The 18,085-nt window shown below is 40.3% G+C and overlaps 1 protein-coding gene across 1 annotated transcript in view; it reads right to left on the reverse strand.

The window, feature by feature from the left end:
* atp6v0b (ATPase H+ transporting V0 subunit b) overlaps positions 1-17,608 on the reverse strand; it is a 31,230-nt gene extending 13,622 nt beyond the window's left edge. Inside the window, exons 1-5 of the mRNA XM_063064454.1 lie at positions 17,451-17,608; positions 11,486-11,534; positions 5,091-5,174; positions 4,504-4,581; positions 1,186-1,255 (exon numbers count right to left, since the gene is read on the reverse strand). Of these exons, the coding sequence (XP_062920524.1) occupies positions 1,186-1,255; positions 4,504-4,581; positions 5,091-5,174; positions 11,486-11,534; positions 17,451-17,517 (348 nt within the window). The 5' untranslated portion in view covers positions 17,518-17,608. The remainder of the gene's footprint in view (positions 1-1,185; positions 1,256-4,503; positions 4,582-5,090; positions 5,175-11,485; positions 11,535-17,450) is intronic.
* Positions 17,609-18,085: the final 477 nt, after the last annotated feature.

Consider the following 18,085-nt stretch of genomic DNA (forward strand, 5'->3'; position numbering starts at 1 on the left):
CGACTTTAATTTTGAAAGGGTACGTGGGTTTAGGGGATATTTGCAGGATGGTTTGAGTCCTTACAAAGAACTGTGCGATAGGAAAATGCGCGAGGCTCAGCAGTCAAGCAAGCCTTCCACATCTGCCAGAGCAGACAACGAACCTCAACCTTCGACATCGAGGCGGGCAGAAATAGAAGATGAGCTGCCTGCTCTAATGGAAACAGACGATGACCAGATGACACCCCAGTGTCCCACCACCCCAACCCCCAGGCCACGGACAGATACTGATTCGCGGAGAATGCAACCGTAGCCGGGAGGCACACAGCACATCTAAGAAAAAAGCCGAAATAAACATGCTAATTAGGTGCCACCGACACGTAATTGTCAGCCCAGATCAGAGACGACCCAATCGGCAATCACCTCTGATATGGGCCGACAATTACGTGCCAGGCAGCACCTAATTAATTAGCATGTTTGTTTCAGCTTTTTTCTTAAAGATGTGCTGTGTGCCTCCCGGCTACCACTGGACCCCTGCATGCTTTGTAGCAATGTATCGCTCGGCGGCCTGGAGGGTGGGGGCACTGCACACCCAAACTCTGACTCAGCCTAACACATCATCATCAGTGTACTCGGCACTGTCTTCCCGATTCCGGTAAGTGATACTACACTGTACATACATTATTTCTACTTTATATAGGCTGTATATTTTTACATGTTATTTGGTACGATTTAGCAGCTTCATAGCTTAAAGGTTACTGGAGAGCGCTTGCGTGAGATTTGCGCTACGGAGAACAGTTCAGTAATGATTGTGGAGAAGTATTTCTACTTTATATAGGCTGTGTATTTATCATATCATTCCTGCTTTTACTATATGTTACTGTTATTTTAGGTTTTATGTGTTATTTGGCATGATTTGGTAGGTTATTTTTGGGTCTGCGAACGCTCACAAAATTTTCCCATATAAATAAATGGTAATTGCTTCTTCGCTTTACGACATTTTAGCTTACGAACCATTTCATAGGAACGCTCTACCTTCGGATGGCGGGGGAAACCTGTGTTTATAGAAACTGACTTATTATAGTTTTGATTATTATACACATGGTTTATTCTACCCCAACAATTTTGCATTTCAGTTGATATTTTGACACCAACTACATAATGGGCTGCATGACAAGTGTGCATTTATATTCAAAACTCACATACCTCTGCCATATTACTGATGACAATAGCCATGATGATTCCATAAATTGCCACAGCTTCACAGAAAATTATGCTGCAATACAAAATGTTAAGATTATTCCTTTTTTAAATAGCCTACTAGTAGATTTACCATCAGTTCATTATTGCCTCTCATGATAGCTCTCTGACATGGCCCATACTCAGTATTTTTTTTCTGATCCTCATTTCCATTACCAAGTTACTTCAAACAGATTGCAATAGTAAAATTCTGGTCTACTTTTCAAAATTATTCTTACTATTTTAGTTTCTGAAGGAAAGTGTCCAGATTCTTAGCATGTATGTATTCATTTAGAATATTTGATAGGGATTATTACACAGAAGCTACAGTGCAAATCAAGCCATTCAGCTTCATAGCTCATGTGGTGCTTATGTTTCATATGCACTAGGTTATTTCTAATAGAAACATTCACATCTACTCTATTAAGCTTTTTTGTACATTTAACATCTTAGTTGTTCTTTTGTTCAAGAAAGGAAGTGGGGATAATTCTGAAAAATAGGCTGATTAGCTCATCAGTTGTAGGGAAACAACTGGAGGGGAGGATTTACATGCATTTGGAAAGATCATGGCCTGATTAGGGACAGTCAGCATGGCTTTGTGCAGGACACGTCTTACAAACCTGATTCACCTTTTTGAGGTGGTAAGAGAAGGTGCAGGGCAATGCATGTTGTCCACATACATCTTAATAATCTATTTGACAAGACCCCTTTTGGCGGGCTGATTCAGAAGATTAAGATGCATGGACCAAGGTGACTTCGTCCACTGGATTCAGAATTGTCCTTCCCAGAGAAGATGGAGGGCAGTAGTGGAAGGGTGGAATTCTAGTTGAGGTCCATTTGCAAATGACAACAAAATTGGAGTTTTGGAACATGTACAGCAAAATGTAAGTCAATTACAGTTGTCTCTGCTGTGTTGGAAGCTGAGGGGAGGCCTGATGGAAGTTCATAAAATTGTGAAAAATAAAGATCAGGTTATCAGTAAAACTTTTGTCTCAAGGTAGAAATGTCAAGTACGAGAGGTGGTGGTTTTGGGGGATGGTGGTGAGTTTAAAGGAGATATGTGGAGCAAGCTGTTTGTTTCTCTGCCCCTCCCCCACTTTTTGGTAGGTGCTAGAACAGGCTGTCAAGGGTAACAGAAGTAAGCCTGTCATTTAAAAGACTGCCAGATAGATACAGGGAATGGAAGGACATAGATAAGTACGGATGTATGAGACTTAGTTTAATTCAAAATAGTGCTTAGCACAGATATTGAGAGCTGAAGAGCCTGTTCCTGTATCACATTGGTAATGACTTAATACATAGAGCAAGAACCATTTCTTTCAGATGATGCATTTCAAACATTTGGACATCGACCATATCCAGAGATACGCATTAAAGACAAGCAGTGAAATGCAAATTGTACAACATTTGTGGAATTCTATAAGCATTAACAAGTTCTTTATTCAAAATGGATAAAAAAGTTTTCAAATTTGAACTCAAATTTCTATTTAGAACAAAGCAGTACAGCACAAGTATGCACTTTGGCCCACAATGTTGTGCTGAATTAATTTAATTAGTGATCAAATATCCAACGAAACTAACCCCTTCTGGCTACACAATATCCACATCATTCCATTTTCTCCATTCATGTACTAAAAGTCTCCAACATTGATAGGCACCCACTTGTGTGGAAAAAAACTTGTTCTGCACATCTCCTTCGAATTTACCACCTCCCCTTAAAGCTCAAAGCACATTTATCGAAGTATTATATTACACACAACCTTGAGATTCTTATCCCCTTCCAGGCAGCCACAAAACAAAGAAACCCAATAGGACCATCGAACACCCAATGCGCAAGGGAAAAAACTAAGTGTAAACAATAAAAGCAAGTAACAATCAGAACTGAAGTTCTCACAAGCAAGTCCCTGGCCATAAAGGCTGTCATCACTGCAGGCCACAGCCTCAGTTCAGTGCAGAGACGAGTAGACCTCATGGAGTAGCGAGATGAACCCCAGCCAGTGCCTCGTCTCCGGGCCCAACACCCTGACCTTTTCAATCTGACCCAGTGCTTAAATCAGCCAAACCTCGGGTTGTTATGCATACTTTCTGGTATTAGACATTTCAATCCTAGGAAAAAGATGCTGGCCTTTATCACATTTTCCTCTATCTCCATGGCGCCAAAGAATACCTAAAAGTAAGTATGCCATATGGTTTCGTATTACCTCATCAACTTGTACAGCCACTTGGACCTCAAGATCCCTCTGTTAATCAACACTGTTAAGGGCCTTGCCATTATCAGTGCACTGTCTTTTTACATTTTGTCTCCCAAAGTGAAAAACGTCACGTTTGGCTGGGAACATACATCAAAGTTGCTGGTGAACGCAGCAGGCCAGGCAGCATCTATAGGAAGAGGCGCAGTCGACGTTTCAGGCCGAGACCCTTCAGTTAGTCCTGACGAAGGGTCTCGGCCTGAAACGTCGACTGCGCCTCTTCCTATAGATGCTGCCTGGCCTGCTGCGTTCACCAGCAACTTTGATGTATGTTGCTTGAATTTCCAGCATCTGCAGAATTCCTGTTGTTTACGTTTGGCTGGGATGCTGCCATTGTTCCACCCTGCAACAGATATGTATTCTACTGTATTCTTTGCCCACCTTCTATGCTCACTACAACACCAATCATCTGCAAACTTACTAACCCAACTATCTACCTTTTCATCCAGATGATTTACATACATCAGTAACAACTGAGGTTGCACTATGGATCCTGACCCAAAGAAACTTCTCTCTGGAGGTGCTTCCAATTGATTCATATGGTATCTAAGATGTTGGAAAAAGATTTTCATCTCGGGTTAAGGATGTTGTTGAGTGGCCCGGCGAGCTGGCTTGTTAGCTTGTAGACATTTCGTTACTCAGCTAGGCAACATCACCAGTGCAACTTCAAATGAAATATTGATGATCTACATTGTTCATCTTTTGTATGTCCTGTGATTAGTCTGCTCGTGTGTGTGTGGATATGCGCCATTTCTATTGATTACCAATTATGTAATCCGCAATTGATTCTTTACAATCCGATTAGGTGATAATGGGCATGTATGCCAACAAACACAAAAACGGACTAATCACAGGAGACATAAAAGATGAACAATGTAGATCATCGACATTTCATTCGAAGTTGTACTGATGATGTTGCCTAACGGGGTAATGAAACGTCTGCAAGCTAACAAGGCAGCGTGGTGAGCCACCCAACAAGTTCTTTGTATTATTACCAAAACAACCAAGACTGATTAAGATATTTCAAAACTATTACCTGACAAGATTTTTTGTTTTAATCCTGGGAGCTTTTACACCCCCACCAAGAATGCTTGAACCAGTGATGTAGATACCCCTAAATATCAAAAGGAAAAAGAAAACAGTTACCTGTGCATTTTTTCTTCCTCTTTCCAGCAAATTTCCTTTTTCTGTTGCTGGGAAGGCAGCAATAAAAACTGCGAAAATGAGGAAGTGGGCCATCTTCCACAAAATATTTGCCATTTGATTTACTGTGGGAGCCATAACATTTACTGACTGGTACAAATGAGATTGATAAATGCAATATTAATAAAGGAAGGGTTAGTGACAGTATTGTGTTTAAACATTAAGAGGTGCTTACTCTTGTTCATTGCTAGTCTCTAGTGTGGTACAAAATGTGTTTGCCACTTATCAGGCCGAGCACAAATGTTCTTTTCGTCTTGAATGCACTGTTTAATTATCAAATAGCCATTGAAAGGACATCTGAGGATTCGCTTAATTTTAAACTGTTCACAATTCAAAAGAGATGCATTTAAAACAAAAGCTGGTTAATAAATCAAACACAATTTTAACTTTATTCAACTACACTAATAAAGAAACTCATACCATGCAGCTCCCACGACAGATAAAGAGATAGCCAATCCAATTCCAAGGTTCGCCCACATAAAAGGAGAGGTTTCTGTTAAAAACCTATAATAAAATACATTTGCATGAAAAGATGTATTGCTCACTTTGCAATCAAAATTCAGTGTGTACAGTCATGTTGTGAAAGTTTTCAAAATGTGTACATACATAAAGCTGTTCACAAGAAAGATTTCAAGCAAATACAGATGGTAAGTGTAAATAAATTAATAAAGACCTTCGGATATTGCACAAAAGTTGCAAATGTACAATTCTGCAATTAGGCAACACATTACTAGAATCACACCATGTAAAAATACATTCTTAATAAAGTGAAAACCTGGAAGATTTATCTGGGCAACTCAAATCACAAGGTCACTGTTCAGCATATGTTTAGACCACAAATATTAACAGCAAGTTTACAAAAACACAGTCAGCAAAAACAAGATCTAAGCAAGATTCTACTACAAAGAACAGGGCATTTCAGTCCTGGGAGCAGCCGCTGGATAATGACTCAATATGAAAACTGAATATTTTGCAATAGGATTTTTTTTGCCTCTTTCAAGTTGATACTGATTTCACACACAGAGCATATACCCATTATGCCTAGTAATGAGCAACTGATCAAAATTTATCCTTAAAGATTCTTGGTATTTAATGCAGACAGTTAATTTTTCAATAGTAAATCCAGTTAATTTACATACAGTATACAAAGACTGCTAGCTAGATGCCAGGAAAGTAAAGCTTTCACAACTGTCTCTTCGGTTATGTTTAAATAAACACAGAAATACATGTATATGAAATATTGCATTCAAGAAGGGAACAGGAAGAATAAGTGAATCAGATCTTTTGGTCAATTGAAAATTTAACTTAACACTTCCTGCTTTCCCCCGAGCTCTATGTCTACAACTCAATGAACTGAAAAAGCATGCCTTAAAATGAAAAGTTGTGAACACCTTTCTGGTAAATCAGTCTTCACACCAGCTGTCAAATATGCATAAACTCTAAGGAAGTAGAGGCGCTGCTGTACTTCCTTCGCAACTGTATTTACTTGCTGGCATTCACCAGCACCATGCTAGCGATTCAGAGTGTCGGGGTTGAACGGTGTGTTGTCACTATTAGTAAGGAGAAGTTGCTTGGGAAACTGAACGGTCTGAAGACCACAAGACACAGGAGCAGAAATAGGCCATTCAGCCCATCGAGTCTGCTCTGCCATTCCACTCAACCCCATATATCTACCTTCTCGCCATATCCTTTGATGCCCTGACTGATCAGGAAACAATCAACTTCTGCTTTAAATATACCCGTGGACTTGGCCTCCACTGCAGTCTGTGGCAGAGTATTTCACAAATTCACTAAATCTGTCAGAATTTTAAAAGCTTGGAACATCCTACATTCTCAACCCAGTGATGGCACAATTGTTCTAATGTAGGTATTTGCCAATACAAATCAGCATACAAGGAGACTGAAATCTGAGTGGTCCCACAACAACCACCTCACACTCGATGCAGCAAGGAACTGATTACTGACTTCAGGAGGAAACCGCAGGTCTGAGAGCCAGTCCTCACTAGGGGGGGATTTGAGCTGGAGAGGGTCAGCAACTTTAAATTCTTCAGTGTTATTTCAGAGGATCTGTCCTGGGCCCAGCATGCAAGTGGCATGATGAAGAAAGCACGGCAGTGTCCCTACTTTCTTAGAAGTTTGCAAAGATTCAACATATCATCTAAAACTTTGATAGACTTCTACAAATGCGTGGTGGAGAGCACATTAATAGGTATGGAAACACCAATGCCCTTGAAAGGAAATTGCTACAAAACATAGTGATATGGCCCAGTTTATCTTGGGTAAAGCCATCCCCACTATTGAGCCCATCTACACGGAGTGTTGTCACAGAAAAGCAGCATCCATTATCATGAACCAACCCCCCACCCACCCACCCCGAGGTCATGCTCTCTTCTCGCTGTTGCCATCAGGAAGGTGATGCAGAAGCCTCAGGACTCGCACCACCAGGTTCGAGAACAATTATTACCCCTCAGCCATCAGGTTCTTAAACTAAAAGGGATAACCTAACTCATTCAGAGACAAGAGAAAATCTGCAGATGCTGGATATGCAAGCAACACACACAAAATGCTGGAAGAACTCAGCAGGCCAGGCAGCATTTATAGCAAAGATTACAGTCGACGTTTCAAGCAGAGACCTTTCAGCAGGCCTGGAGAAAAGATGAGTTGAAAGTGGGGGGAGGGGAGGGAGAAACAAGGTGATAAGTGAAAATGGGAGTGGGAGAGGTGAAGTAAAGAATTGGGAAGTTGATTGGTGAAAGAGATACAGGGCTGGAGAAGAGGAAAGCTAATTGGAGAGAACAGAAGGCCATGGAAGAAAGAAAGGTGGGAGGAGCATCAGAGGGAGGCGACTGGCAGGCAAGGAGAAGGTGAGAGAGGGCATGGGGGGTGAAAGAGAAAAGAAGGCATTACTGGGAGTTTAACAAATTGATGTCAGGTCATCAGGCTGGAGGCTCCCCAGACGGAATATAAAGTGTTGCTCCTCCAACCTGAGTGTGGTCTCATCACGACAGAAGAGGGGGCCATGGATTGACATATCAGAATGGGAGAGGGAAATGGAATAAAAAGGGGTGGCCACTGGAAGATCCCGCCTCTTCTGGCAAGCACAGCATAGGTGCTCAGCAAAGCCATCTCCTAATCTATGGCAGGTCTCACCGATATACAGCAGGCCACACCAGGAGCAGTGGACATAGTATATGACCTCACAGACTCACAGCTGAAGTGCGGCCTCACCTGGAAGGACTTTTTGGGGTCATGAATGGTAGTGAGGGAGACGGTGTAGGGGCAGGTCTAGTACTTGTTCTACTTGCAAGGGTAAGTGCTAGGAGAGAGAGATCAGTGGGGAGAGACGAATACACAAGGGAAATGCATAGGGAGCGATCCCTGCAGAAAGCAGAAGGGGGGGGGAGATGGAAAGATGTGCTTGGTGGTGGGATCCCACTGGAGATGGTGGAAGTTGCAGAGAACTATATGCTGGATGTGGAGTCTGGTGGGGTAGTAGGTGAGGACAAGAGGAACCCTATCCCTGGTAGGGTGGCAGAAGGATAGGGTGAGAGCAGACATGCATGAAATAGGACAGATGCAGTCAAGGCCAATGGTGATGGTGGAGGTGGAGGAAGGGAAGCTGCTTTCTTTGAAGGAGGACACCTCCTTTGTTCTGGAATGAAAAGCCTCATCCTAAGAGCAGATATGGCAGAGATGGAGGAACTCAGAGAAGGGTATGGGCATTTTTACGATACAGTCCAGGCAGCTGAAAGAGCCCATGGGTTTATAACAGACATCAGTAGATGCGTTGTCTCCAGAAATAGAGAGAGAGAGAGATTGAGAAAGGGGAGGGAGGTGTCGGAAATGAACCAGGTAAATTTGAGGGCAGGGTGGAAGCTGGAGGCAACATTAATGAAGTCAATGAGCACCAATGCAGTCGAAGTAGCATAGGAAAAGTGGGAGATGGACACCAGTGTAGGCTTGGAACATGGACTGTTCCACGTAGCCAATAAAAAGGCAGGTACAGCTGGGACTCATGCAAGTGCCCACAGCTACACCTTTAGTTTGAAGGAAGTGGGAGGAGCCAAAAGAAAAATTTATTAAGAGTGAGGACAAGTTCTGCTAAACAGAAAGAAGAGTGGTGGTGGAAGGGAACTGGTTGGGACTAGTGTCCATAAAGAAACAGAGAGGTCTGAGGCCTTTCTGGTGGGGGGGGGGAGAAGAGAGGTGGGGGATGGAGGTGTGTAGGGACTGGACATTCAGAGTGAAAATAAGATGGGGACAAGGAACTTGAAATCACTGAAGAGATCCAGAGCGCGAGTTCCAGTTTCACCCATCGCCTTGTGTTTCTTCCTCCGCTACCCCCACTTTTTGAATCTACTCATCTTTTTTCTCCAGTCTTGAAGAGTCTCAGCTTGAAACACTGACTGTACTCTTTTCTATAGATACTGCCTCACCTGCAGAGTTCCTCCAGCATTTTGTATGTATAACTTAAATCAACTTCACTTGCCCCGTCATTGAAATGTTACCACAATCTACCGACTCACTTTCAAGGACTCATCTCATGTTCTCGGTATTTATTGCTTATTTATTTATTTGTACTTGCAGTGTTGTCTTTTGCACAGTGGATGAACACCCAAATTGCTGCAGTCTTTCTTTATTCTATTATGGATTTAATGAGTATGCCTGCAAGAAAATAAATCTCAGGATTGTATACAGTTACGTATATTGATAATAAATTTACTTTGAACTCGTGGTCCAAAGTAACTCAGAGTCCAGAGCAATAGCAAGGTCTCCAAGAACACTAAAATCTTTACTATATGAAACTATGGTAAGCTTTTATCTGACAGTAGTTTAATAGTTGCTTATATTTCCACTATAAAAATTCCTCATTATGTGCCCTGTCATATGACATAGGAGATCATGGTCTTTGACCATGATTATTCTTGGCATATTTTTCTACAGAAGTTATTTCTCATTGTCTTCTTTTGGGCAGTGTCTTTACAAGATGGGTGACCCCAGCCATAATCGAAAATCTTCAGAGACTGTCTGATTTGTGATCTGCTCCAGTTGCTCATATGAACATGGACCACCTGCTCCCATGTCTTCACGTGACCCTGATCAGGGGGCTAAACTAGTGCTACACCTTATCTAAGGGTGACCTGCAGGTAGGCAGCGGGAAGGTGTTCTTTACACCTCCTAATATAGAGACGCATCTCCATCCTGCCAAACTAAAATTCACTACAAAAATTAGTGAATTTAAAAAAGCCAAAAGTAGTTATTAAAAACTTAACTACTTTGGAATAACTTTAATAAAAGAAGTTAACCTAAAGCTGGCCTAAAATTCTCAAGTGGGCTCTGGTCCTGAGCAAAATCCAATCCAGCAAAGAATGTGATAAGCAACTTCCTAACTCCAATGCTGGTGAAATCACAGGGGAAGTTGAAATTTAGTCAGTGCATTTAAACTTCTATAAATGCCAGAATTTTAATAATGTAGGACAATAAACAGACACAACTGAACATCACGTCTGAATCGACACACAAAATGCAGAAGGAACTCAGAGGCTGAGGCAACATCTACGGTGGGAAATGAACAGTCAAAATTTCAGGTTGCGACCCTTCATCTGGAATGATGAAATCTAGGTGAAGGGTCATTGACTGCCCATTTCCCTCCACTGGCGCTGTCTGACCTGTTGAGTTCTTCCAGTGTTTGCGCTGCTCTGGATTCCAGCACCTGTAGTCTCGTGTTTTTATTGAAGTGTGAATGACAATCATACATATAATGGATTGGAAACATTTTGAAATGGAATTTACTTTATAAAATATTAATATCAAAAGGATACAGTGGCCAGGAATTGTCAATTCTGTACCATATTAAAGAGAATTTATAGACTACACCTATATCGGGAATGGAATGCAGTTAGAGAACATGCAGTATCAGGCTTCACAAGTCACATGATATAAAAATTTCCTATTTCAACTTTATTATCATCATGCCATATTTTGTCTTGATCATGCTGTAGGGTTCAGCAAACCAAGTAAATGTAGAAAGAAGCAAAATTCTGATTTTTGGATTTTTTTTGATTTTAACTATTTTTGCCACTCTACCCATTGCTCTAACAGACAAGACACAGGTCTTAAAAGTTTCTTATCTACAGCAAAGGTTTCAAATCTAACTGACAGATTTTTGCTATCAATGTCTAGCTCTGTATTTTTCATGAAAACTAAACTTGGCCACAAAATGTGCTGTTGTTGAATCACAAGAAAAAAGAAAACTTGGAATGCATTTGGAAATAGACCACGAACAAAGGAAGATTTCCAGATTTATCCATGTGTTAGGCTTGAAGTCTTAAGGGGAATAATGTTGTTTACAGATGAATTCCAAAAGGTAAATTAATTTCACTAGGATTTGACTGTGTTTTTGTTAAATTTTCCAGGAAATTGGCATTGCTAGAACAGAGTAGTACTGATAAAGTCCAAACTGGAGATGAGTGAACAATGTGGCCACACAACCAAGCAAAGGAGTGACTAATGCAGGACTTGAATTTACTTTTCTCGTTACTGCATTGGTAAACTACAGTCAAATTCAGAAGAATTGAGAGAAGGCCCTTAAAAAATTCTGCTATTCTACAATACAATTTTTTTTGTGTATTATCGTACCTTGAATTTGTGAAAAAGAGTTTTTACCATTTAACAGTGACAAAATTAAACATATATTTGCATACAAACACACCAGTAAAGTATTAAGAATTGATGAGATTGTCACAAGAGTTTATTGAATCTAGTTACTACATACCAGTTTAAAAAGGTCCAATTAAGTAATAAAAATTACATACCATCCTATATCAAAACGGAATCCCAGGTCAAATATTGTATAACAAATGCCTGCAATAGAAAAAAATTCATTTCAGAATATCTCATTACAAAATGATTCTGGTTTCACCACTAAATAATCACCACTCAATCCTCTTCAGTATGTGGATTACAGGTGCTACTCTCCTTTTGCCACTTATATGGGGCTCAAAGTGCATCAATAAATGTTCTCATGGCTTTCACTTCCCTCTGCTCTATCTACTCCAAACCAGTTCACTGAAATAGACTTTTGTTTCATTATTTATTTTGACACATTGATCCACACAACTTGCATGTAGTCTTTCCCCAGTGACCATACCTCAGATATTACTCCATTGACTAAAATGCTTTGGTAAGTCTTAAGACTTTGAAAAACAGGATGTAAATGCAGATTACTTCCAGCTAAATACTCTGATCAGCTTTACACATTTATATATTAGTAAAAGAAAAATGAAGGCTAATATATTCTGAAAGTAGAACTCCTGAGAGAAAGTATCTCCTCTAAAGAATTTCTTCTTGGGAAGATGCAGCCTGTAGTGAATGAATAAGTCATTTCACAAATGCACATCTTCACTATTTAAGATCAATATAATTTATACAATATCTAAAAATGAAAATTTTGCATCCACTATCCAAGTGTATTTGAGCAATCTCTGGAGGTACAACAACCTGGAATTACTAAAAAAAATTCATGGCATTCAGCATTCAGGTGCATTTATACCACATCTGCTACACCATCTTCATCAACCATTTTAGTTGAAATCAAAATCTAATTCTGTCAAATTACAGGTGCCAGTAATCCATACCGCCATCATACTTCGTGTTATGGTAAATTTTATTCTTGGCAATAGCTCGTATTTATTTTCCTTCCAATTAACTTGCTTGGCTAGTGTTAATAGGTTTATCCTTCTTTCAATTTTTTTAAAATCAGAATTGCAATAGGATTCCACTAGAATCACTCTGCAATCCATAAATTGAAAATGGAGGTTCTGCCATCACTAATCTACTTTCCACTTAGATATTGCAACTTATCCAGTTTCATAAAAACAAATTGCTAAAATGGCTTATTTATTTACAGCCTCCATTACTGGACCAATAACATTTTCTCCTTTTATGACAACTAATTCAAAGAGCTCATTTGGTACCTGCATTACTGTGTGTTGCGTCCAACTATTCCATTACATACCCATCATTCCATCATTTTTATATATGGGTGCCCCACCACTGCTACCCCACAGAGCAGTGTTTTATTTTAAATATTTGGTCCTCAAAACACTGAGGTACACATTTCCCTGCAGCTTCCTTAAAAAAAATTTGCATAGATTGAACACTCTAATGCTGGGAACTTACTGCCAAGTCTAACGCTCCCACTCCTGTGCATTGCAATGTCAGGAATCTGGCACAACCCACATCTCCCCCAATGCCGCACCCTGTTATATTGGAAAACTGACATAAATTCCTCTTAACTGCAGTATTCTCACACAACTTGCACACATTTCGGTGGAGGTAACTTGCTATGGTTATTTGAGTGGGCTGGGATGAGAAGTCCTGAGACATTGGGCACAAGGCTGTAACCTGGTAGATCCTCCTCTACATGACTGACTGACTGACACACACACACTCTGTCAAACTAAAGAGCTTGAAGTATTGTTTGTATTCTACTATTATGATTTTTAAAAAAGTTGCCTGAAGATTTGCTGCTCCACAACTTCTACATTGGTTTTTGGTAACAGAAGCCCAATGTAACTTCTCATTCTGTTACTTAATTTTAACCAATTTTTTTTAAATGGCCTTTTAACCACCTAATATATTCCCACTTTTGCGAAGTAAATTATTGATCAACAGATTGACCCTTGTATTTAATTTGAAACTAGTCAACAAATGTATTTCTAAGAATCACACAACGCTCACAAATCTGGTATTCAGGTATGCAATTTTCCATATGTATTACTCCAAAAATGTCTTGTTGGAAAGTTACTAGTGTGGAAGCATTGCTTAAACATCTCTGGTCCAGATTACTTTCTTTGTTTCTTGTTGGAGTTTAACATTATAAAGATATTTCACAAGTTATTTTTTTAAACAGTCAGTGGTAAACCATACCAGAATAACTTGGGTCGCTACTTAACTATTTAAAAACTGCATTCATTTATGATCATGAAACAGATCTGCACATTTTTTAAGAATACAACTACTGATGAAAACTGTTTGTTTCAAATCTTATTTCTTCATTTTTGATAAAGGGTGATACTGCAATACTTGCAGCATAGATCAATTTTGTGATTATAGATAATAGAATTTCAGTGGTGCTCTCCACTGCTCAAAAGCAAGCTCCTTCATCTACTCATCCCACTTCAGCTCCACACTTAGAACTTGAAATCTATCAAATATTAAAAGCCTAGGTAGAGTCAACGTGGAGGGGATGTCTCCTATGATGGGAGGATCTAGGACCAGAAGGCACGGCCTCACCAATAGAAGGACACCTCTTTGGAATAAAGACGAGGAGGAATTTCTTTAATCTGAGGGTGGTGAATCTATAGAACTCAGACAGCTGCAGAGGCCAAGTCAATGAATATATTTAAAGTGGAGGTTGACAGGTTCTTGATTAGTACAGGCATCAAAGGTTACAGGGAGGGGTAGGAGAATGGGGTTGTGAGGAATAATAAATCAGCCATGATAGAATGGCAGAGCACGCTCAATAGGGTAAATTGCTCAATTCTTCTATTATGTCTTATGGTTTAAATATAGCAAAAGTACTTGCACAAAACTAACTTGTGTAGTTTATGGAATTTCCAATTCTATGCAAAACATTTCACTTGACAACATTTTTAATACATATTTATGTGTAGTTAGCTGGCTTGTACAATTTCTGAATACTACACTTTTAACACATGGATGTAAACTTAAATTACAAAGTGGAAATTATTCAGTCTATTTAACAGACACACTTTTGGGTAACTTGCAGTGAGTAAGCTGCGTCATAAAAATAGCTGCTTAATATTGTTGCTCCTCACACACAACACAATGTCACATTTTCAACTCTATAGAAAGAAAGTTCTAGGCAATTTGAAGAAACACCATCTTCTCAACATACCAATATAGCTATTACCGAATAATTTAATCAGAATTTCATTAAAAGCACCACATATTCTTTTAGCTCCCTCTTGCTTCATAATGTCTGTCTTTTTTGAGAGGTGCCAAAACTCTCTACAGTGCAGTAGGCGTTGGCGCAATGCGATAATGGCCAAATGATGTACCTTACTCAGTGAGTTGAGGAATAAATGACAAGTAATCCATTTTGCTCAGTAGGTTAAGGAATAAGTGTTGTCCAAAGGTATTAATAGGTAAAGTGTCATGGTCAACAGATGGTGTTATGATATAGGTATGTCGTTCTCACTCAATGATTAAAACCAAACTGAAGTTTCTCTTTTCTAATGTCTTTTCATCCCACTTCAAGACTGAAAGTTAACCTTAAAATTGGCTCACAAATAACACACAAGATAGCAGAGCAGAATTCGACCACATAGCCCATCGAGTCTGCTCTGCCATTCAATCATGACTGATCCTTTTTTCCCCCCTGCTCAGACCCACTCCTTGGCCTTTTCCCTGCAATCCTTGATGCCATGTCCAATCAAGCACTGATCAAGCTCTGCCTTAAATACATCCAACGACCTGGCCTCCAAAGCTGCCTGTGGTAATAAATTCTACAAATTCACCACCCCCTGGCTAAAGAAATTTCCCAGCATCTCTGGTTTAAATAGGTGGCCCTCTATCCTGAGATTGTGTCCTTTAGACCTATGCTCCCCCACCACAGGGAACATCCTTTCCACATCTACTCTGCCTAGGCCTTTCAACATTGAAAAGGTTTCAATGAGATCCCCCACGCCCCCCATTTCTCTAAATTCCAGCGAGCACAGACCCAGAGCTCGTATGATAACCCTTTCATTCCTGGAATCATCCTTGTGAACCTCCTCTGAACCCTCTCCAATGCCAGCACATTGTTTCTTAGATGAGGAGCCTAAAACTGTCCACAACACTCAAGGTGAGGCCTCACCAGTGCCTTATAAAGCCTCAGCATCATATCTCTGCTTTTGTATTCTAGACCTGTTGAAAAAAATGCTAAACATTGCATTTCCCTTCTTAACCATCAACTCTACCTGCAAGTTAACTTTTAGGGTGTTCTGCACAAGGACTCCCAAGTCACTTTGCATCTCAAGATTTTTGGATTTTCTCCCCATTTAGAAAATAGTCTGCACATTTATTTCTACCACCAAAGTGCATGACCATGCATTTTCCAACACCATTTCATTTGCAACTCTCTTGCCCATTCTCCAAAGTGTCTAAGTCCTTCTGCAGCCTACCTGTTTCATCAACACTACCTGCCCCTCCATATACCCATGAACTTGGCCTCCAGCACAGTCTGTGGCAAAGCATTCCAGATTCACCACTCTTTGGCTAAAAAGATTCCTCCTTACCTCCGTTCTAAAAGGTCACCCCTCAATTTTGAGGCTGTGCCCTCTAGTTCTGGATACCCCCACAATAGAAAACATCCACCCAATCTAGTCCTTTCAACATACAGTAGGGCTCAATGAGATGCCTCCACATTCTTCCAGTGAGTACAGGCGCAAAGCTGCCAATCACCCCTCATATGTTAACTCCTTCATTCCCAGAATCATCATGAACTTCCTCTGGAGTCTCTCCAATGACAACCCATCCTTTCTGAGATATGGGGCCCAAAACTCCAAGTACATAAATCAACTAATCTGCTACTGTTCATTGGATCTCAACTCCATAGAAGCAATTGGGCCTCGAGTTAGTCTCTCATTTCGTACACCAATGTGATGATCTAAATTTTGTACACAAATTTCTGGATGAGGGTGGCTCCAACAAAGCCCAAATTTAAAACCAGACTGAACAAAACCACTTACTCGAATATGCTTCATAAAACAACTTAAATTACTTAGTAAATATGGCTAGAATGAGTATTGTCAAAATGTTTTTTAAAACAATTCAAGGATTCTACAACTGTATCTTCCAACTCATGGCCTCTAATATCCAGAAGGTCAAGAAAGCACCTGAGATTTCCAACACTTGCAAATTCCCCTTTTAAGTCACATGTCATTTTACTGGAAATAATTGTGTCAATCAGCATTTGTGGAGAGTTGATGCCCTGACACATCTTATGAAATCTCCCTAACGCCTTTGTTCATGACAGTTGCTGACTTTATGGGAATGTATTTTCCTAATTTCTCATAAGCAGTAAAACCCTACTTCTATTCGACTCATTTTCAAAAATTTTAAATCTTCTATTAGTCCAGCTTATGAATTTTCCACACAAAGTAACCCTTGAGACTCGCAATTCTACAAACTAATTGAACCACAATAAAGACAACGAAAATGTGAGAGAGAAATGGGTAAAAATGGACAGGAGTCATTAGAAATATACGACGAAAGTAGGGGACAACTATGCGCCTGGCATATGCCTGACGAATTCTCGCTTAGATTCACAGGGGTGACAAGAAAGGCGTTTTAAAAGGAAACTGCCAAAACCTCTCCTACAACATAATAGTTAAATCTCTTATCTTATGAAAAATTCTGTCTTCGAGTTTAACCATAAAACAGAACGATGTTTAGAACCAACATTTCCAGGAAGATGGCTATCTCTTGGTGAATTTCGTAACTTAATTTTAACCTTTTCTTTGGGAAAAGGGCGAGGGGAATAATTCACTCAAATAAAATCATCAAGGTGAGACAGTAGACGACAATCTAACGTCACAGACTTCCCCATAATTTGCACACTGCAGGCATCCCACAGCGGATAACGAAGAACCAGTGCAGGAACATCCATGCCCCAAAGCTCCGGGCTCCCAGCACCAGAGCAGCCGCGCTAGGCCCCACACCCGGCTCGACGCACCATTCAAGAAGCTGGCCTCCGCTTCAACAGCTCCTTACCTACAACAACAATGGTGGACCAGAAGGCCACGGTAATGCCGGTGTAAAGTAAAGTGTAGCCGTTCATTTTCCGCGACTCCACTCGCACCTCGATCACCGTAATCTTCTCGGCTGGGATCGGGGGCGGCGACAAGCCGGCTACTCACGTGAGCGAAAGTACTTGATCACATGACCAATATCACGCCAGATGGTTGAGGAGTCGCGGGAGTTGAAGGCTTTAACTCACATGGACTACATTTCCCAGCAAGCCTCACGACAGAGCCTCCTCCTAAACCATTGAATATATTTGAATTTCACCAGAGCCTGGTTTCCAGTTCATTCCTGTACCTCCCACTGACCAAAATCTGTTTATATTCAATGATCAGCATTCACGCTGTCTGGGGTGACGAATTTGAAAGATTCACTTCCCTCTGAGAAGACACTTCCTCTCATCACCATCTAAATGGCTAAGTTCCTCTTCTTGTTTTGAATTTCACCCAAAGGAGAATCTCCTCTGGCATCTACACTGTCACCTTCTCATTAATCTAATAATTGATTAAATGCCATCTGTGTGCAGACACTTGATCATAAAATCATAACTGTGATCATAAAATGTAAACCAAAGATATGAATTAATTAAGATATATTTGCATTTT

The sequence above is a fragment of the Mobula hypostoma genome, chromosome 12, assembly GCF_963921235.1.
Source record: "Mobula hypostoma chromosome 12, sMobHyp1.1, whole genome shotgun sequence".
Classification (NCBI taxonomy): Eukaryota; Metazoa; Chordata; class Chondrichthyes; order Myliobatiformes; family Myliobatidae; genus Mobula; species Mobula hypostoma.